Source organism: Vombatus ursinus, unplaced genomic scaffold (genome assembly GCF_900497805.2).
Source record: "Vombatus ursinus unplaced genomic scaffold, bare-nosed wombat genome assembly UNPS02009205.1, whole genome shotgun sequence".
Lineage (NCBI taxonomy): Eukaryota > Metazoa > Chordata > Mammalia > Diprotodontia > Vombatidae > Vombatus > Vombatus ursinus.
Genome location: NW_020948983.1, coordinates 29,653,637 through 29,676,906, shown reverse-complemented (window position 1 = coordinate 29,676,906; position 23,270 = coordinate 29,653,637). Strand labels below are relative to the sequence as shown.

At 39.1% G+C, this 23,270-nt stretch overlaps 1 protein-coding gene across 2 annotated transcripts in view; it reads left to right on the top strand.

Moving 5' to 3' along the window:
• Positions 1–18,216: 18,216 nt before the first annotated feature.
• The window catches only part of TICRR (TOPBP1 interacting checkpoint and replication regulator), a 38,686-nt gene continuing 33,632 nt past the window's right edge, over positions 18,217–23,270 (top strand). For both annotated transcript variants that reach the window (XM_027851535.1, XM_027851534.1), the window contains exons 1-3: positions 18,217–18,944; positions 21,749–22,040; positions 22,846–23,084. In XM_027851535.1, coding sequence (XP_027707336.1) covers positions 18,285–18,944; positions 21,749–22,040; positions 22,846–23,084 — 1,191 coding nt within the window. In that variant the 5' untranslated portion in view covers positions 18,217–18,284. The remainder of the gene's footprint in view (positions 18,945–21,748; positions 22,041–22,845; positions 23,085–23,270) is intronic.

Below are 23,270 nucleotides of genomic sequence, written 5' to 3'. Positions count from 1 at the left end.
AATGGAAGGACAGAGTAGGAAAAAAGGAATTAAAGAATAGGGACAGGGCAGAGAACAGGGTTTCTTACGAAAGTCCTGCCATAGGGACAGTGTAAAGAATATTGATACAATCAGAAGACCTGGCTCACTCTGCTTAACTCACTCTCTTGGAACATTGAACAAATCACATCTCCAATCTAGGCTTCAGTTTCCTTGTTTTGAAAATGAGGGAGTTGGACCAGGTGACCTTTATGGTCCTTTCCAGATATAAATCTATGATCCAATCTCCTCACACCTTGAGTTCAAGTCTTTTTAACTTTTTTTTTTTTCCCAAGACATCATTACCACATTGGATAATTAACACAAGTATCCTTTGGAATCAATGAGGAAACTAAAGCTGAGAGATGTTAAGTGACTTGCCCAAGATCACAAAGGTAGTAATCAGCAAAATTTGGATTGGAACCCAGACCCTCTGACTCCAAATCCTGAGTGTTTCAAAAATATTTAGTCTTTAGAATCATGTAATTGCTCCTAAGTTGTTGACTTATTTTTGAGAAAAGGAGTTACTTTGTGACATATCAGGATTTGATAAAGAAGCTCATGTTCACCTCCCCCATTAATCAATTATGTTTATTGGTTTATTTACACTAGTCCATATATACATCTTGCTTTTCCCAGAAAGAAAAACAAAACAAAACAGAAACTTTGAAAGGATCATAGTTAGATTGCTAGTAATTTAATTTTGGTAATTTACAAATGACTAAAAAGAAGTATCTGTGGGTATTCTTTAATGACACAAAAATGGTGTTTCTAATCCAAACAGGAAGGCTCCCAAACCATCCAAATTTGTAGTCATGGAATCAGATTGTTGGAGCTGGAAGGAACTTTAAAGATCACCTAGTTCAATATCTTCATTTTATGGATAAGGAAGCTAAGATCCAAAATGTGGAAGGGACTTAGTCAAGGTTAGACAACCAGTCAGTTCTCAGAATATTCATTCAGTTTTATGTAATTCAAGAAATACTTAAGTGCCCACTATTTCCAAAGCAACTCTCTAATACTATACATCTCAATTTTTTATACTATAAATTGTAGAGCATGTACTGATCTGCATTGATAGAGGGAATTTTTTTCCCTCAAGAGTTTCTATATTAATGAAATCAGAGGTCTCACTGGAAAAGAAAAGATACAAGGGGGACGTGAGGTAGCTCAGTGGATAGAGCACCGGCTCTGGAGTCAGGAGGACCTGAGTTCAAAGCTGGCCTCAGACGCTTGACACTTACTATATGTGTGACCCTGGGCACGTCACTTAACTCTGATCACCTCACCAAAAAGAAAAAAAGATACATATATACACACAAGGCAATAAAGATACAAAGACAACAACAACTAGCTATTGCCTTCAGGGAGCTTATTTTCTTATTGGAATGAATAACACCCGTAGACAAATAACTAAGTTACAGGAAAGAATATGATAAGTGCAAATAAATCCAGACAAAATGCTATAAGAAGTCAGGTGACAGAGGGGTCGGTATCAGCGGGGAAGATCAGTGAAGGAAGGTTTCATTGAGGAGGTGACACCTGAGTTGAGTAATGACTGAAAGAGATCTCAGCAGGCAGAGATGAGGATTGGAGAGAGGAGTTCATTTCAGATATAAGAGGTGGTGAGTAAAAACACAGAGACAGAACAGAAGGGAACAAACAGAGGGGATTAGCCCAAGTCTGGGGCATTTTGGGTGTAGCTGCATATGCAGAAAGAGATGTGACTCCTAGTTGGAGGAGAGAATGAGGAGGCAACACTGTGTACCTGTGTAAGGGACAGAGTTTAAGCCAGAGTTCCTTGGGGGAGAGACGCATATGGTTGCAGAGTCTCTTCAGGAGAGATACACGTGGAGAGAGAAAGATTTTAGAAGCTGCAGACATGTAGGAGAAGCTAGCCCGTGAGTTCCAGCTTGTCCCTCTAGAAACTTCAAAAAGAAATTCTCCTTGGGTGAGATTAGCCCTCTCACATGTTTGTAACTGATATCTCACTCCAACCCCTGTGGTACAGCCCCTCACCACTACACACCTGGAGTATTTCAATAGCCTGCTGGTTGGTCTCCCTAACTCAGGAATCTCCCCACTCCAATTCATCCTCCACATAGTTGTCAAACTTATCTTCCTAAAATCCAGGTCTGACATTATTACCCTATTCAATAAACTCCAGTAGAGTTCAAGATTTCCTTTTACCTCCAGTATCAAATATAAAATCCTTTGTTTGGCCTTCAAAGCCTTTTATAACCTGGCTCCTTCCTACCTGTCTTGTCCTCTTACACCTTACTCCCCTTCATTCGCCACTCCCGTGATCCAGTGTGATCTAGTGACATTGGCCTCTTTATCATTCCTTGCATGTGACACTCCATCTCCAGACCCTAAACATTTACGATGGCTGGCAGTCCCCCATGCCTGGAATTCTCTCTTTCTCTTCATCTACCCCTCCTAGATTCCCTGGTTTCCTTCAAGTCTCAGTTAAAGTCTACCTTCTGCAATAAGACTTTCCCAGTTTCCTTAATTTTGTCTCTTCCCTCTGAGATTACCTCCCCAATTTATCATATGTACACATACACATAAATATGTATGTGTATATATGTATATAATATATATATACACACATGTATATATGTATGTGTATTACATAGTATTACATAGTTGTTTACAAGTCATTTCCCCATTAGACCATGAGCTCCTTGAGAATAGAAACTGTTCTTCACTTTTCTTTGCATCTTCAGTGCTCAGCACAGCTCCTGACACACAGTAGGTATTTACTAAATGCTAGTTTCCTTGACTCACTTCCATCTAAAAAAGTTCATTCACTCTTGGGACAGCTAGGTGGTGCAGTGGATAGAGCACCGAGTCAGGAGGACCTGAGTTCAGATTCAGCCTTGGGTACTCACTAGCTGTGTGACTCTGGGCAAGTCACTTAACCCCAACTGCCTCACTAAAAATAAAATAAAAAAAAGTTCATTCACTCTGGTATATTTTCTGATATATTCTAACACAAGGGTGAGGAACCTGTGGCCTCAAGACCACATGTGGCCCTCTAGGTCCTCAAGTGTGGCTCTTTGACTGAATACAAACTTCAAAGAACAAATCACCTTAATAAAAGAACTTGTTCTGTAAAACTTGAACTCAGTCAAAAGGCCACACCCAAGAACTTAGAAGGCCACATGTGGTCTCAAGGCTGCAGGTTCCTCACCTCTGTTCTAACATATATAACTTCTATAATTTCTGTTTGCTTAGATAAATGGATTTATTAGCTATTCACTATTCATAATGGCCTTTTATACAATCAGCGTTTGGTGGGAACAGGACAAGCCAGTGGGTATAAACTTGGGACTACCCTCTCCCTTAAGAACAACTATTCTGAATCAGACTGGAACTCCAAGATGAGGACATATGGTCAGAAAGATACAATTCTTGTCTGATACCCTTCCCTAAGATATTTGAGGAAAGGAGCAATCACTCAACGAATTTTAGGACAGAAATCTCAGTCCTTTGGAAAGGGGTGAAGCATACTCCAAAGATATCTATCCATGCCATGAAAAAACCGACATGATCAGTGCAGAAAATTAAGACTATCTCGGCAGCAATGTAAAAGATAAATTGGAGAGGGGTATCTAGAGTAAGAAAAATAAATTAGGCTATCACAACATTACAAAGAGGTAATGAGGGTCTGAAGAAAGGTGGATGCTATAAAAGGGGAAAGGAAGGAAGAAAATGAAGTAATACTGCATTGGTGAAATAGAATGGTGAAGTAGAATTGGTGAGGTTGAAGGACTTTTATGGATTTGGTTTTACATATATCCACATATATACATAAATGTTCATTGTCTCTTAGAGAAATTTGATACAATTTTTTTTTTGTTTTCACATTCAACCACTTCCCTTTTTATCCTAGGTGCATTTAATTTTATTTGTGCAGAAGCTTTTCAGTTTCATGTAATCAAAGTTAGCTATTTTATCTTCTATAACTGCCTCTATCTCTTGTTTGATTAAGAATACATCTCCTACCCAGAGCTGTGAGAAGTATACATGTGATCTAATTTTTTGTAGTATAATCTTTAATATTAAGGTCACATATCCATTTAGAATATACTTTGCAATATGGTATAAAGTGATGATCTAAACCTATTTTCTGCTAGACTACTTTTCATTTTTCCCTGCAGTTTTTAATCAGAGAGATAGTTCTTCTTTAAGTAATTTATGTTTTCCAGTTTATCAAACAATGAGATGGATACTGAATTCCATTGTTTCAGATTCTCGCTTGTTTAGTCTGTTCCAATGATTTACCTCTCTATTTTTTAACCAATAGTATATGGTTTTGATGACTGCTGCTGTATCATATAGCTTGAGATCTGGAAGTGCTATTCTGTGCTTCTTTTGATTATTTCCCATGATATTCCAGATCTTTTATTTTTCCAAATGAATTTTGTTATTATTTTATTGAGTTCTCTAAAAGGGATATTCTTCTAATCCTAGATTTACTCTAATATGAAATCTTGCTGAAGGCATAGTAGGTTTGTTGTACTCTGTCCATATGTCTATTCAATTAAAGGTAGTGATACCATGGGTAACTAGCTTTACTTCCTCTTATACTCCTCTCCCGCAACAAAGGAAAATGAAGAAAATACAGAACAGCTATATTTTTCTCATATCCTCAAAAAATTCAGAATCCAAGTAATGTTACCCCCAAAGTCACAAAAGACAACACTTTTCTACATAGCAAACAACACAGTAAGAAAGGGCAGAGCAATGATGGCTTCATCTCAGGGAACTGAAATTTATTGTTCTTTACCCCCACCCCACTATCCCAACCCTCTCTCTAGCCAATGGTCTAATTAACATAGGCATCCCATAGTATCACCACACCTTCCCCCTCTACCTTCTCCAGGAAAAATTTGGAGGAGCATTGGTTAAGCCATGAGGGCCTCAGAGCTATTGCAAAAAATCCAGCAGTCTGATTTGTATGTAGCTATCTCCAACAAAATATACAACATGACAGTATACCAAATAAGCAAACATACTACCTATGGACAAATGTCTTGAACATATTTGTATGATTATTTTTATATGTCAGTAGAGGTCATTAATAAAATAGAAATCCATTTAAAAGTGTTACTGAATTCAAAACAGGTTCTGTCATAATGTATTTTCTCCATCAGTGGGTACTAATTTGATACAGGAAATATTTATTAAGAGCTATTTATTGTGTGTAGGTGTACTACCTGCTGGATACCCAAAGATGAAACAGAACAGGCCCTGCCTTCAGTGATCTCATATTGCATAACTAATGATACAACTACTACGGGGCAGGGTGGGGGGAAGAGGAGAAAGGCCATTGAAGTATTTTATGTTAAAAAAAGATTTAAAAAAAGATTATTGTAACACTGTGTACCTAAGTAAAGTATAAAGAATTGGAGTTACTTACTGTCAGAGCCCAAAATTGAAATTACACCTGCCAAAGCAAGTACCACAAAACAGGGACACCATACTATGAGATGGCTACTAGGGAGGCCATTTCTGAGGGCCTAGAGGAGAGACTAAGATGGTATGGGGAGGGAAGAAGTTCACCTGGGATGTGTGAAAACACCATATTTCACCTTCATTGTGTTCATCGGTAGTTTTCTTGCCTCTAACTCAGCTATCTGCCCTGTTGGGAATTAATGGGGGTGGAGGAGAGATGGAGGAGGAAAGAAAGGTAGTAGAATTGCCTCCTAAACTTTGAGAGTAATTAAGAATTGGATCAGTTTTATATATGGATGATACTCCTCATACAAGAATGGCCAGCCCAAGACCCTGGGACCACAAACTGGACTACAAGGACTCATGTTGTGATTTACAGAGCTGTATCAAATCTGAAACATACTAATTGTGTGACCCTGGACAATTCACTTAAGGTCTAAATGCCCCAGGTCAAACACTAAGTAATTATCATTTTTATGAATTATGAAGTAAAACATATACAAGTAAATACCTAAACTCTTGATAGGTGGCAAAGATGAGACCTTGTATTATGCCAACTTGGGTAAAGAAAATTACTAGTTTTATATTCTTGCTCTTGGGGATATCCAAATTCTTACTTCCCATTGCCTTCTAATTAAGTTTTATGTCTCAGTCTCTAATACTGCTTTAAAAACTTTCTTTCTCTTTCTTCCCACATACTTTGATTAAAGTACTACAAAACTGCACCTCTTCCTGATTCAACCTTCTACTCCCCTTTACTATTTTCTCAATCCCTCACATCTTTATTTCACAATATCTCAATCCATCTACAAAACTAGCTTTCTTTACTCCACTGAAATCTCCCCTTTCCAAATTAGCACCAGTTTAATTATACAACACCAATTAACTGCAAAACATTACCTTTCCCTGATCAAAATTGAAACTTCATATAAAACTTTTTCAACTTAGTTCCTTAAGAGCTTGCAAATGCACAGTCTATTTTAATTCCTTTTAGGTGACTTTGCTTCTAATTTACCTAGGTAGTTAGACTCTATTAAATCATTCACAGAAGAAGACTGAGGTAAAACAAAAACATTCTCTTAAAATGAAATTTTGTTTTTTGATTTAAACATGCCTCTTTCTTGAAGAGTCAATATTTGCAATATGTGGCTCATAAAACACCAGATAAGTTTGGAAACTGCAAACAGCCAAACCATTTGTTTCTCCTTTTTTCCGTTTAAGGCTTTTTTTTTTTAAGCATTCTCTAATTGGTGAAATTCTCTTCTTTTCCTACTCTGAAATAAAAACCTGTCACTCTCCAGGGAAAGAAGAGAGTAATAAAAGGGTCCAGGTACTATTTGCATGAAACTTCCACAAAGTTTTAATTATGTTTAAATTCTAGAGAGCAGCACCATCACTCCCCCCCCAAAAAAAAACCTCACTAGGATAGTTCAGCATTTACAAAAATATTTAAACCATATTTTAGAAATTAATAGAAAAGAAGTTACATTTCAGTCACAAATTAATCTCTAATCACAGTTTACAATGCCACACATTTCTGCAAATGAATAAAGAATTTCTCTCTCTCTCTCTCAGCATTACCAATTTGACCAAAATTAGGAACACAGAGATGAAACTATACCTTTTGAAAGTTTTGAAATTTTTCATTAGAAGAGTTTTAATTCCTGTCCTTATTTTCTACTGAAAGTTTATTGGAAATGACACAGTTTAACATTAGAAGACTTCATGATCAAAGGTACCAAATAATGGTCAGGGTCATTCAGTATAACAGGTATTGTTATTCAGTTGTTTTCTGTCATGTCTGACTCGTTGTGACCCCATTTGGGGTTTTCTTGGCAAAGTTATTAGAGTGGTTTGCCATTTCCTTCTCTAGCTCATTTTACAGATGAGGAAACTGAGGCAAACAGTTAAGTGACTTGCCCAGGATCACACACCTAGTAAGTGTCAGAAGTTGGATTTGAACTCAAGTCCTCCTGACTCCTAGCTAGCACTCTTTCCACTGCACCACCTAGCTACAAGTATAGGATGGGCATTTAGTTTGGCAGAGCCCAGCCCCTTCTGGAATTTTTTCCCAATTTGCCAACAGGAGCCTAGAGTGGGTTTGTTCTAGAACAGATCCCCTACTGACCACTGACCAAGGTCTAAAGATTGCATTAACCACTGACCATTTCAAACAATGAGGATTATGTCATCTACTGACCACTAAGGATTGTCAGCTACTGTTAGCTACAATGTTTGAGGATTACATCAGGATTATGTCATTATTTTGGCAGGATAAGTAACACTAACAACTACAGTCTCATGTCAGAATGAACAGAATTCAAGAATTAGATAGAAAGGGTGGCCAAGATGATATAGTGATCATAAAAAAAAACCAGACAATACAGAACCAAAAAAATACATAGAACATAAACCTGTATCTGTAGATCTCTCGATTTAGAACAAAAAAGTGCAAGAATGCAACTTTATCAGTTCTCTCAGTTCTCCCTCTCTGAAAGTTCCCAATTTGATGAACTTACCTATGAGCAGCTGGAAAGTTATTTAAGAGAGGAATCTTCAAAGGTTGGGTCAGCCAGTCCCAGCTATGTCACCACAATTATTGCATTAATTTTTTTTATTGGTTCAACTAATTATTGCCAATAAGACATCACAAATTAAAGAAACAGGTTTTATAATACAATTGGAGTATGACACATCCCATCAGCAGTTGATGGGAATGTGTGTCATTCACAATTTGACTAGTAGTATTTATCTATTACATGAAACAAAGGGAAAAAAGATGCTGTTCATTACAGTGCAACTGGTTTTACAAATAAAAAAGTGTGCTTGTTAAGGAGAATGTGCATCATTGGCTACAGGAAATAGATAAGGCATGTGTCTTTGTTAGTATAGCTAGTTTCACTAAATCAAAATGAACTACCTGTCAGTCTAGATAAACAAAGGAAGCATTCCAGAGACTACAAGCTTTTATTTTTAAGCAATTAAGTCATTTTGTACCAATTAGGGGAGCAAAAAAAGTCTCAGAAGGGAACTGGCTGTTGCAGTTGTTCCTGTGGTTCATGCAGGGGTTATGCACTGCAAAATGTTGAATGTAGAACAAAATGGAATTAATTATATTCTCCCAAAAATTCACTTTCAGCACCACATAAACAAGCAGCTGCAAATCCGGTCATTTCTATAGTCAGAACATTTCATATTTATCTGTACATATATATACATATTTACATATACATAAACATACTATGTGTGTGTGTATATATATATGTATAACTTTCTTTCCAGTTGTATATGTATATATGTATATGTATATGTGTGAAGAGAGAAAGAGAGAGAGAGAGAGAATATGTATGTATGTATGTATGTATGTATGTATCCTGTTCTTTCCAATTAGCCACCACCTTGATTCAGGGCCTCATCACTTCTCAACTGAACTATTTCAATGGCTTCCTTATTGGTTTCTCTACCTCAAATCTCTCTCCATTCCAATCTATCCTTCGTATACCTATAAAAGTGATTTTTTTTTTTAGTGAGGCAATCGGGGTTAAGTGACTTGCCCAAGGTCACACAGCTAATAGTGTCAAGTGTTTGGTCTGAGGCCGGATTTGAACTCAGGTCCTCCTGACTTCAGGGCCGGGTGCTCTATCCACTGCGCCACCTAGCTGCCCCTCAAAGTGGTTTTCTTAAAACACAGGTCTGACTATGTTACACCCCTGTACTCTATTAATAAACTCTAGTGACTATAGGATTAAATATCATGGAGCCAAGACAATTCCATTTCCTGTCTCAATCTCTTCACATAGCCTCTTCTTGCTAGCAGGAAGCCTCACTGCCTTCAGGGGTCAGAAGAAGAGTCAATCTCCTAGGCAGGCCTCTTTCTGCTTTCAGGAGACCCTGTCTGTCTGCAAGTGACAGAGAGACACCATTCATCTCCCTCTATCCCCTACCACAGCCTCCTAAATCCCTGAGAGGATTGTACTCTGAGGCCAATATCCCAGCCTAGGGATATTAATAACCTACCTGAATTCATTTTTCAATGATTAACAAACTCCCACCCAGGGTTATACTGATAAATGTTTACCAAACAGCACTCTGGGGAAAAAATGTACTCACAACACACTTTTAAATGTAATCTATGTTAGTAGCATTTTCTCTATTTTCTTTTCTCCAGACAATCAACAAAACAATAAAGTCTGGAAATCAACAAAATAATAAATCAAGCCCTGATTTGTAGTGGTTTGCAGATTTCTGAGGTATAAATGCTCACATTGAAAATCTAACAATCAACACTACTATCGCACACAAGCTGTCTCTAGCACACCACTGCTCCATCTGTCACACTTTCTCCGTCTTATAGATATTAAACCTTCCCCCACGATCATTATTCGAACTTTGTTCTCCATCCTCCACTAATCTCTCCCTTATTTCTATACCCTTCAACCCAGGCCCCCAATATCCCACTCTAAAACCACCCATCCCTCCTATTGCACTCTTTAATGCTTGCTTCATAGGTAACAAATTTGCTTTCATCTTAAATCTTTGTTTTTCCAACTCCTTCCATCTTCTGGCTTTCACCGAGATCTGGCTCCTTCCTAATGACAGCCTCCCTGGCTACCCTTTTCAGCACTGGTTGCACTCTCACTTATTACCTAAGTCTCTGCTAGAAGTAGGCAAGTTGGAATACTCCTTGTTTCCACTTACAGGCTGAACCTCTCTTCCTTTGAGGTTCTCTCAATCCATTCTACCACCCAATCAAAATTCTGGTAGTTATTGTTGTCAACTGACCTACAATGCAGTCCCCTTTTTTCCTCAGTGAGTTTAGTGCCTGGATCACAGATTTTCTCTTCTCTCCAACTCCAGCCTTCATACTAAGGGACTTCAATATACATATTAATACTACCTCAAATACCCTAATCTCCCAGTTCCTCAACTTCCTCATTTCCCATAACCTCCACCCCACCTTGGTTACACACAAAGAAGGTCATACCCTTGTTCTTGCCATCACTCATAAACAAGTCACTTGCATGTTTGAGAACTCTGAAATTCCCCTATCTGATTACAATCTATTGTAATTCCACCTCTCCATCTGCCTTGCAACCCCAAATGCTGTTCTTTGTCCTCACTGTGGACTTCCAATCCCTCAACTCCTCAGTTCTTTCCCAAGGCCATCACCTCTGCGCTGATTACACTTTCCTTCCTTCCCTACTTTGACCCACTGGTGAATCCCTGACATCTCCTGCTTCTCCTCCTACCTGTCTGTTTCTTCTCAGTCTCCTTTGTTGGATCATCACCCAAGTCATGTTACATCTTCTTCAACAGATTGTTCCATATATCATCCTCATTTTCTCATTTATCTTCAATCTCTGTCTATTGACTGCTTTCCTACTGCCTACAAACATGTCTATGTCTACCCCATCCTCATACAACCCTCTCTTGAGCCATCCCTGCTATCATTCCATATCTCTCTTCTCTTTTGTGGCTAAACTTCTTGAGAAATACATCTACAACTGATACCTCCACTTCCTTTCCCTTTACTCTCTTCTTGACTCTCTACTTTCTGGCTTTTGACTTCATTCAATTTAAACTTCTCTTCCAAAGTCACCAATGATTTCTTAATTGCCAAATGTAACAGTCTTTTCTTAATTATCATCTTTCTTGACCTCTGTAGTCTTTGACATTTTTAATTACCCTCTTCTCCTTTAAACTCTATTCTCTTCAAGTTTTTGACATTGGTCTCTCCTGATTCTCCTCCCACATATCTGACTACTTGTTTTCAGTCTCCTTTGCTAATCCAGATCATGCCCATTAACCATGGATGTCCCCCAAGGCTCTGTCCTGGACCTTTTCTCTTTTCCTTCTACACTATTTCACTTGGTGATCTCATCAGCTGCCATGGATTCAACTACCAGCTTTATGCAGATAATCCTCAGACTTATTGTTCAGCCGTAACCTCTTTCCTGACCTCCAGTCTCACATCTACAACTACTTATTGGACATCTAAACCTAAATATCTTGTAGACATCTTGAACTTAACATGTCCAAAACTAAACTAATTATTTTACTATCCCCCAACCTTCCTTATTACTGTAAAGGGTACCACCATCTTCCCAGGTATGCATGTTTGTAACCCAGGTGTTATCCTTGACTCTTCACTCTCTGTCACTCCCCCATATTCAATCAGTTGCCAAGTCCTTTTGTTTCTAATCTTTATAACATCTCTCATATATGCCCTCTTCTCTCCTCTGGTACAGCCACCACTATGACGCAGGCCCTAGTTACCTCATTCCTGGATTACTTCAATAGCCTGCTGGTTGGCCTCTCCACTTCAAGTCTTTTCCCCCTCTAATCCATTCTCCATTCAGTTGTCAAATTGATCTTCCTATGGTATAGGTTTGACCATGTCACCATACTATTCAATAAACTGCAATAGCTCCCTATCACCTTCAGGATCAAATATAAAGTCCTCTGTTTAGCATTCAAAACTCCTACCTTTCCAGTCTTCTTACACCTTACTCCTCTCCATGAATTTTGCAATCCAATAACACTGACCTCTTTGCACGTAACACTCCATCTTTCAACTCCATGCATTTTCATTGGCTGTCCTCCACATTGGGAATTATCTTCCTCCTCATTTTTGCCTCCTAGCTTTCCTGGGCTTCCTTCACGTCTCGGTTAAAATCCTTTCTACGATAAACCTTTCCTAATCCTCCTTAATTTTAGTGTCTTTCCTCTGGGATTATCTCCAATTTATCTTGTATATAACTCATTGTACATAATTGTTTGCTTGTTGTCTCCCCCATTAGAGTATGAACTCCTTGAGAAAATGAACTATCTTTTGCCTTTCTTTGTATTCCCAGCAGTTAGAAGAGTGCCTGACATTTCGTGGGTATTAAAAAATGTTTATTGACTGCCTGAAATATAAATATCTATTTAGGATTTAAAGCCCTTCACAACCTGGTCCCAACCTACCTTTCCAGCCTTGGAAATTACTCCTGCTTCTTGCCCTCTTTGGTTCAGTGAAACTGATGTTTTTGCTGTTCCTCATAGTAATATAAAAACACAACTAAAATAAACAAACCTAAATAAGAAATTAAGGTATCCATCCATGTAAAGAAAGATTTGCAACGAACTCTTTCTGTTGAATTGAAATCAGAGACAATTCACTTTTGCCTGTTTTTTTCATTGCATAATAGAAAATATTACAACATGACTTCTCCTGAAAAGCTGTTCTATTCACTGAATATTATGACATATTTGTTGATTGCATTGTATATCTTTCAACAAAGAAGTATCTAAAAATACATTCGCCAGCTCAGTTACATTGCTCAAACTGAAAAGAAATAAAATGTAACAAACCATTAAAGTACACTGCAAAGCAGGAGATATTCATTGTTTGTAAAAGCTGTTTGTTGTCCTTGGATAGGAGACCCCATGTAGATGTCTTAATGATTACCTTAACCTTGCTGTCTCAGAAGAAGTTACTAGGAAGGTTGTGAGCCATGTCTAAAGGAAGAAGAATGGATTTATAATGAAAACTTTCTGTTGAGTTGAAATCAGAGACAGTTCACTTTTGCCTATCTTTTCATTGTGTAATGGAGAATATTACAACATGACTCTTGCTGAAAAGCTATTATATTCACTGAATGTTAGAATTTATTATTTGTTGATTATATCGTGCAGCTTTCAGTAAAGAAGTATCTGAAGAGGCTCTCCACAAGCAGCAGGTCATAGAGTGGCAGCCCCTCTGCCACCACCACTAAGACCCTCCACTGACACAGCACCTGATTGGATAGGAAGCTCCTTTATCCCCACTATTATTTAGATGGTTCATTAGACTAATACTCAGATTAAAAAGATGAAAAAAATTAAGGCTCAGAGATGAAATGAGTTTCCCAAGGTCATATAACTATCCTATGCACCAGAAATCAAAGAGAAACCCAAGACGAGCAAATCAATTCACTTTGTTGAAAATGATGGCACAACCTCAGAAAGGTTGTCTAAGAAAAGCTTTACTAAAAGAGATGAGAGATCAACCAAATGAACTGATAAATGATCAAAACGTGACATCTGGATGATGCTAAATATGTTGCCTCATTTTTATTACAAGATACTGAAATGCAGCGTATCTATTCTTTTATAACATTTATGAGGAATAAGAATCTTGACAAATTCCTCATGGCATTGTTATACTATTGATCTCATTTTCTGGAAAAACCTTCATTGGAAAAGAGCCCAAAAGCTACATAGCAGGGCTAAAGGAGATAGAATTATTTATTGAGAGGTTACAAGAGTCACAGAAATACCTTGGTCAGAAGTATTACATCCTTGTTTTAGGTTTGGGAAAGCATCACACAGTCTGAGGGAAAGAAAAAGTTTCAGGTACACAAAAAGACTGGAAGTTCTTGGAGGTCTTCTTCACCTTCTGTACGTATGTAGCTTAGGTGGTATTCTTGATGAGGTTTGGGGTGACAGGAACCCTGAAAATGTCATGGAACAAGGCAGAGTTGCTTGGAAGAAATTCATACACTCAAGCTGTCTTTTACCCAAGTGGCAAAGTTTATTATAATGCTTAACAAAGTAGAGAAAGGTTCTTAGGGAACTTGCAAGCTAGTTAGGATGGTGCTGAGGCTTATATGGAAAAGGGACAGAGGAAAGGAATGCCAAGGATGCTAATTAGGTAATCTAGGAACTTCTAAGAGGTCCCAAGATGCCAGAGATCCAGGTGTTTTTGGGGGCAGGTACCTTTTTGTTCTGTGAAGTTTGGATTCAGTCAAAGGGCTACACTTGAGGACCTAGAGGGCCACATGAGGCTGAAGTTCCCCACCCCTGCAGCTTTTCAACTCACTGTCAGTTGCCTTCCCTCTCCAACCAGAAGGCTGGAGGATAGAGCACTAAACTCCCCAAAACTTCTTTTATAGAGGGCTCACAACCTTCCTGACAACTTTATTTTCCATCAGCAGTTCTACTTGACTTCTATTCCATGGAAAATGAGTCCCCATGCCAGATACCCCAGCCCTTCCCCATACACACTTTTGTTCCAGCTTTAGATTGTAAAGTCCTGAAGGGCGGGGTATTCCTTTAACAATTGTAAAAGTATTTGGTCACCTCCTCTTCTTTCCTACCCTTGAACAAGGAACATGTTTTCATGCCAATAACAAATCCTCCCAACTGCATCCCAAACATTCACCCAAAAACACTTCCTTTTCTCTCTGTTTGATTCACCCTTCCTTTCTCCCTCTCTTCTGTGAAATGTGTTACTTAGATATCCTAAATTGCCACAGAATGCTGATGATTGGCTGTATACACTGAAGTCTGAAATTTTTTAAAAAAATCTGTACCCTAAGAAGCTGAAAGTGCTACCAGCAAGCAAATTTCCTTTGCATGCAAATAAAGCTTTTTCTTTTCAATTTGGTAACTCAAGTTATTTGATGCCAGTGAATGCAACTGGTGTATGAAACTCTCCCTGGTCACTCTAGAAATCCAGGCTGATAAATGCCCCAATAAAATTAGCTGAATATTTTAATTTCTTTTTTTCCCCTACTTTTTGGTGAGGCAATCAGGGTTAAATGACTTGCCCAGGGTCACACAGCTAGTAAGTGTCAAGTGTCTGAAGTCGAATTTGAGCTCAGGTCCTCCTGACTCCAGGGCCACTATCCAATGGCCTCTATCCACTTTGCTACCTAGCTGCCCCTGAATATTTTATTTTCTAAAAGAGAATTATTATCTTCAAACACTCCCTATCCCCCAGGATGTGCTCAGGGATTTAAAAAAACTAATGAAATATATTCAACTTGTTGTCTCCTCAATTAGAATGTGAGCTCCTTTCCCATAGGGATTTTTTTAATTCATTCTATATCTATCCACAGTGCCTAATTTGTAATAGGTATATAATAGATGTTTGTTGATTTATTGCTCTAATTAATGTTATGTGTTCTATAAAATATTAACATTTTAGTGAGAGCAAAAAGTTTTTGTCATTAATAAATCTATCTTTCTGGCCTTATACATTGATTCCTTTCTTATACTCTATGGTCCAACCAAACTTTTTTTTTCATTAAATATTGTTTAATTCATCTTTATCTCATCCTTTTAAAGTTCCTATTTTGTGATATGTGCATATCAGTACAGTAAGACATTAACAGATTTGTCAAAAAAATCATATATTTAGACATAGATTTAGAATTAAAATGTAATTTTAGAATTCAAGCTCTTTGAGGGCAGGGACTAATTTTTTTTTTTTATCACCCATGCTTAGCATCGAATATAGTGAATTTTGTTGTTCAGTTGGTTCAGTTGGGTCCAACTCTTCATGACCCCATTTAGGACTTCCTGGCAAAGACACCAGAGTGGTTTGCCATTTCCTTCTCCAGTTCACTTTACACATGAGGAAACTGAGGCAGACTGGGTTAAGTGACTTGCCTACGGTCACATAGCTACTAAGTGTCTGAAGCTAAATTTGAACTCAAGAAAAAGAGTCTTCCTGACTTTACCCCTGGCACTCTATCCAATGTACCATCTAACTAACTTGAATACCCCTAAGGAAAGCCAAATGAGTACTCAAAAATTCAAATCTATACTCTCACTACACTCATATGAGAGTACTGCTGAATCATAGCTAATGCTACTTAATAAATGCTGATTGATAGACTGAAAGTGCATACCCAAAAACTTTACTGATAGGAGCTCACTTTCAAAAACAGTTTGGAGACCATTGCTCTGCACCAATAAAATTTCAGCTCCAGTCCAAAAGAAAATGATCAACATAATGACGGAAGTTTAGAGACAGAGAGCTGGCCTTGAAGTCAGCAAGACATAGGTTAAGTCTTGTCTCTATAATCAATTGGGGCACCTAGATGGTGCAGAGGATAGAGCACTGGGCTTGGAATCAAGACTTAGTAGCTGTGTGACCCTGGGCAAGTCATTCAACTCCTGTTTACCTCAGTTCCTCATCTATAAAATGGGGGCATATTGGAGAAGGAAATGGCAAACCATTCTGGTATCTTTGCCAAGACAACCTCTTGGATAACAAAGTCCATGAAGTCATATAGAGTCAGACACAACTGAACAACAATAACCATAATCGATAGACGAGATGACCAAGTGATTTCCAAGTCTGACCATGTCCTCTCTTCTCACACTCAATAAACTAGAAACACTCCCATTACCACCTAGGATCAAACATAAAGTCCTGGCTCTTTAAAACTCTTTTCAACCTGGCCCCCTTCCTTTTCAATTTTCAAAAGAACCTCCCTTTTCAATTTTCTTACAAGATCCAGATGACCTCCTTGCTATTTCTCCTATCTCACATATCTTTGCTTTTGGATAGCAATTTTCTCCCTCTTCCTCTACATCTCTCAGTTTCCTTGGTTTTCTTCAAGATTCAGCTCAAACCCCACCTTTGAAGGAAGCCTTTCCAGATTCCTCAAACTGTTAGGGCCCTCTTCTCTGAGATTATCTCCCGTTTATTATATTCTGTATATATCATCTGTCATGTACCCAGTTTCATGTGGTTTTCCCCATTAAAATGTAACCTCCTTGTGGGCAGGGGCTGTTCATGCCTTTTTTTCTAACCCTAGCACTTTGCTGACTGCTATTCCTGCTGCCTTGTTTTTGCATCAATCAATCAACAAGCATTTATTAAGCACTTACTACATGCCAGCCACTATGACAGTACTTGTTCTCAAAGAGCTAAATATGGGATTTAACATGAATTTAAATAGGTTTATCCAGAGCAGAAGGTAATGACATCACAGTAATTTTCTATACATCCCTCTCTGCAGTCATCCTGCCATGGTAACAAAGTTCAGCAACACCAACCCACACCACAGCCTGTTTTGACATTGTATGAAATATTCCATACCCATAGTCCCCCACTTCTCCGATGATATGAGAAAACAGCATGTCCTCATCTCTTTTCCTGACCCAGACTGTTCATGTTAGTTACAGAGTCCTGTTTGCTTCATTGTTTTTTCCCTTATGCTATACGGTAACGTATTTTTGGTTACAGTTTACCCCCAACCCTGTTCTTCCTATTGAAGAAAGACCATCACTCCCTCCCTCCGCCCACCAAAAAATACGCACGCGCACACACAACACGCACGCACGTATGCACGCACTCACGCACTCATAACTCCGCCTCTATCCCTCCCACAAGTCTTTAAATTTTAAACTCAGAACTCAGGCCAGTGAGCACACAGCTTCTTTGGGAATGACCCCGCCCCTATATAACGTCACGGAATCGGCCCAATCACAGCTGAATTTCCCCCTCAAACTTTTCCGGTTAGCGTCAAGACGGGGCGTTGCTCATTTGATCTACGTAAGGAAGAAGCCAATAGAAACAGAGTCTAGTTCAGGGCCGAGCGGGAGCTAAGAGCTTCCTCGGCCAATGGGAGCATCTCGTAGGGAGCGCGGGAGGCATTTGACTAAGGGAAGAAGAGAATGGCGGTGGCCTTGTGGTAAGTGAGGCCCGAGCCTAGGTTTTAGCCAGAGAAAAGAAAGAGAAATGCCTTGGAGGAGAACCAAAGTCACCGAGGAGGCTTAAGAGGAGGGCTGTAGGTGGGGAAAGCGGAGTCCACGGACCTGGGCGCTCTGACTGGAGGAGGACGAACAAAGTTCCCCAGAGCTGGAAGACTGGGCGAGGGGCTCGCGGCCCCTGGAGGGGCTTGGAGGAGGCGGGGCGGGGTGCGGCGCTGACCTGGCAGGGGCGGCCCGGGCGGGGCGCGCGGCGCTGACCTCGGAGGGGCAGCCCCGAGGTGGAGGCGAACGGCGCTGACCTCGGAGGGGTGCGCGGAACCCTCTCAGACAACATGACCTGCTGTCACAACGTGCTGCTGCTGCTGGACACCGCCGGGGCGTCCAGGAAGAACCACGTCCAGCGGGTCGCCCTGCGGGTCCTGAACTACCTGAGCTGCCGTTTCGGCCTGGGCAGAGTCCGCTGGGGTTTCCAGTTCTTCGACTCTCAGGGGGCCCGGAGCCGGCCGTCGCGGGTTTCCGATTTCCGTGAGCTGGGGCCCAGCAGCTGGGAAGACTTCGAGGAAGAACTGGAGGCCAGGTTCGGGGATCGGGCCCAGCGCGCTCACTTGCCGGGCCCAGCGACCAGGGCCACCCATATCCAGAACGTCCTGACGGAAACCCTGCTGGATTACCAGTGGGATCTGCCCGAAATCTCGTCGCCTACAAAGCCCTTCCTAAGAAGCAGCAGGCGACGATTGCTGGGGTCCCCTGATGAGCCTGGCGGAGCTGATGCCGACCTTAGGGGCTTGATGAATGCCGTTTTCCTCTTTTCTCCGTGCCCTCATTCCCAAAGGGAACTGCTGCAGTTTGTGGCCAGGAGCGATGCCCATTCCCAGCACCTGCTACCCACCACCCAAGTGGTCATGGAAAGACTATTGCCCAAGAGAGTTCAGGAAATTCTGATGGGCAGAAAGATTTCTCTTTGTTGGGTGGACACTACCGAAACGTCTGAGGTAGGATTGTTACACAGAAGGAAATGCTTGTGGGTGCAGACAAAATGGAGCTTTTTGTTAAATGCCTTAAAGCCAAGGACCATAAGCTTTAGAACTGGAAATAACTAGGTCGGCCATTTTATTTTATTTATTTAAGCAAATAGATTCAAAGAGACAAAACGACTCGCCCAACATTGCAGAGTTAGTGCCAGAAACTTTTGGACCCCAAGTCCTCTGACTCCAAATATAACACTGTTTCTCTAAGCAAGCTGCCTTTTATTTATTAAGTATAAATAGATTATTCATTTGGGTCGTTTATAAAGCAGAAACACTCCCTATAGTGTTTCACCCTTATTAAGTATCAGTATAGGTTCTTTTTTTAAAAAAAAAAACATTTGCAGTATATGTAGTCTGTTTGATTTTTCTTCTTTGAGCTCTGCTTAACACTAAAGAGTTGTGTGACCTTGGGTAAGTAACTGAATTTTCTTTGGACTCAGTTTCTTCTGTGAAATGACTCTTATTTGATATCTCCTACTTCCTATTTCTGGTAGCACTTTGACTTTTCCTTTGCTCCCCCCACATATCTTCAATCAAGGACAGCTTTCTGTCACAAGACTTTTCTCAAATTTGTTCGCATGGAGGTACTCCTTCCACTAGTCTAAAATAGATACTTGATGTACTGTAGAGGTTAAGTAACTTACTTATGGTCACTCAACTAAAACTTATCAGGATTTAAACTCAGGTCTTTCTACCTCCTGGTTTCTAACTCTCTATCCACTAAATTATGCTCTCTGTCTTATATATAGTAGGTGCTTAATCAAGGTTGAATTGATTTCAAAATTGGTAAGATCACCAATTATATCATTGTGTCCTTCCCATAGATGCCAAAGAAATATTTGCTGATGAACTCAAGTCTTTACATCTGATGGACTCCCTACTCTCCACCTCTTTCAGATGCGCATGCCATTTCTCTTTGAACCGTTCTCATTTGAATACACACACCCCCATCTCAAATTTTCATGACTCTTTTGTCTAGGTCTCTTCTTTGCATTTATTAGATTTTGCTTCTTATAGTCATTGTGTATGCATCTTATATTCCTTAGATTAGTAGGGCAACAAACTTATTGCTGTTGAACTTGTAGAACATTGCACTTGGAGTCAGACGACCTGACTTTAAATCCTATTTCTGCCACTTACTACCTATGTGATTTTTCAATTTTGTAATCTGTAAAAAGAGGCAATTAGAATAAATGTCCTATAAGTTTCCTTCTAGCTCTGATGCTTATGATCCTTTAGATTGTAAGCTCCTTGAGGATGGAGGTCTTATTCTTTATATCCCTTGAATGTACATGATCTATAGGAATGCCCTTCACCTACCACATCTCAGCTAGATTTAGCAGTAGTTTAGTGATAAGTCTTAGTGAGGTAACATAGTATGGTGACTAGAGATCTGGCCTCAGAAACAGGAAGACCTGGGTTCAGATTCAGCCTCTGACATTACTGTCAGAGGACAAATCATTTGAGAGACCCTGGACAAGTCATTGAACCACTTAGTGCTTTAGCTAACTCTCTAGGATTATAAATTGCAGGGGAGGTCTAACTTGCATTGGTAGAGGAAAAAATTTCTTCATCTGTGAGTTCTCCCCTACCACTGAAATCAAAGGTCCCAGTTCTTATCCCTAATTCAGAGAAGGTAAGTGACTTGTACCTTGCACATAGTAAGATTTAATAAATGCTTAATAAATTGTTGAACTCTCCCTAAAACAAACTCTAAGGTATGGCCAATATTTTGATTCTGCCTCCCTTTGGATGCCCAATTTGCCCTGTCTTTTGATGCTTCAGTGATGGCCAGGACTTGTAATAGGTCAAGTTTAAAAAAAAAATGGTACTTGTACCAAAAAATGAAACAAGACACTTGAATAACCCCAAAAAATGTCCCCAGGTCCCCAACTGGTTCACCTATTTCCAAGCAGCATAAAACACAATACAATTCTAGAACAAGGGGATTTAGAAACACTTGGAAGTTATTTGAAAATATTTTATTGATGCTGTATTATTATTTTTTAAAATCAATGTCACTTTCAAAAGATCCATGCCAATAAGAATGATCCCTTGTAACAAAGTATAAGCCTTGTATCACTTTTATTTTTCTTATTGGGGAAGTATTATTTTCTTTATAAGAAATTGGAAAGACCTTTTATTGGTCAGTTTAAACTTATGTCATTTAAAAAAAAAACCACTTAGTTTTCCTTATCTATACTGCTTAAGCAGCTGTTAATGAGTGTAGATCATGTTATCCGTAACCTGAAGAGCAATAAAAATTTCCTAACCTCCTTATGACCAGAAATGGATTTAAGTTTCAGGCTAAGTCAATTAACTGCACAGAATTTTCATTTATGTATGTGGGCTTTATAGCAACTCTATTTTGTGTCACAAAAGCTGCATGAAATACTTTATTCCTTATTTTGTCAATAAACAAGCACCTGATGCTATGTGTGAGGCTCTGCTAAATGAAGAGCTGGGTATATACAAAGGCAAATTTGGAACTGTCCCTGCTCTCAAAGAGTTTACAATCTTAAGTGTATATATACAAATCAAATGCAAGGTAATCTTCGAGAGGAATTGACAAGAAGGCATTCTCTTAGTGGTATGGATACTCCATACTACATTCTCAAACTAGACAAAGGTGGGGAAACTTATAGCTGTTCTTTGCTGACTAACTATGCTGATTAAAAATTTGATTCTTTAATGCAGGTGTGGATTTGGTTTTCCTGTAGTTTTCTTTAGCATTACTGGTTGATGACCTGAGACTGATTTTATTTCAGCTGCAGGACTCCCCAGACCACCTTGGGTACTGGACAATGTTTGAACTATTCCACCGTGTAGGAGGGACTATTTTGCCTTCTGAAATTTTAGCCCAGTGCATTAATCAAGATGGTGAAAAATTGCCCTACTGTGAAAGGGTGAATGCTGACCAGGGACCTCCTCAACTCCAGTTCTCTTCATGGATTTCAAGTTTGCCATTTGATTCTACTTTAAACTGCTTGCTGTGCCAGTCAACCAGACACCGGGCATCATTCCCACAGATAGAAGGGACATTATTCCTGCCTACTGAAGGTGAGAAAATTAGGAAGCTAAGTAAGAAGCTAAATGTAAGTATTAGCTTTCTCTGTTCTGTGTGACCTTGAGCAAATGACTTCAGTTTCTTTCTAAGGTTATTATGAGAAAGGCTCTGTAAAGCGCTGCATAGATTTAAGCCACTATTCTTTTTGTTATATGTCATATTTTTGCTGTTCATTTTAATATAGTTAAGTCTTATAAGCTCCTTTAGGTCAAGTGCTATTTTTTTGAAGTACATAATTCAATTATAGCTATTCAGGTATTTATGAAATGAGTCAGAAGATGTAAACATGCCAAAGAAGCCATAGAATAATGGTGAATTTCAACATAGAGGGTGCTAGCCCTTATTGCTTTTTGAGTTTGGGTTAAAAAGTCTTCTTTTTTATGCTTAATAAGTAGTTTGAATTCTTTTCCCATGAATTTCTTTTTTTTTTTTTTTTTGTCTAGACAGTGGGGTTAAGTGACTTGCCCAGGGTCACATAGCTAGTAAGTGTTATGTGTCTGAGATGGAATTTGAAACTCAGGTCCTCCTGACTCCAGGTCCGTTGCTCTATCTACTGCAACCATAATTTTGAAGACATCATCTATATATTAATTTATGACTATTGTTAGTAGTTCTCTTTAGCTACTTCTTTGCCTTCCTCTGCAGAATCAGTGGCATTACTGCTGATAACGCCATAGCTGTAGTATAAACTTTGAATGAAATAATTGCTTTTGAACTACAACTGACCAAGTCATTTATTTCTTCCATTTTTCTTGTGAATGTTTTTTAAATTGAAATTTAATGTCCTTTATAAAACAGGTAATGAGCCTCAGCAAACCTGGACAATCACCCTTGAGCCTTTAGTTATGCATCAGAGGAGCTTTCAGAGACCAGTCAGTATTTTCTTAAATGGCACTGTGTCCCACTGGACTCATCCAGTGAGCAGCAGCTTTGGCACAGAAAGCTGGATGTTACAGAGCTTGGAAAATGAGAAATCAGAGCAAGGGAGGTTATTTCAGCAACTTGTTAGAAGACTGTCAGCTGAAGAACTGCATTTGGTAAATATTGCTTATATTAAATAGTTTCGTATAAGAGAGAAACTGTAACTCTTTCTTTGTTGACATAATGAAATATTTTCCCCAAAATATTGGAAAATAAAAGGTATAGCCATGATAATTGTGAATGTTGGTGTGTGTGTGTGTGTGTGTGTGTGTGTGTGTGTGTGTGTGTGTGTGTGTGTGTGT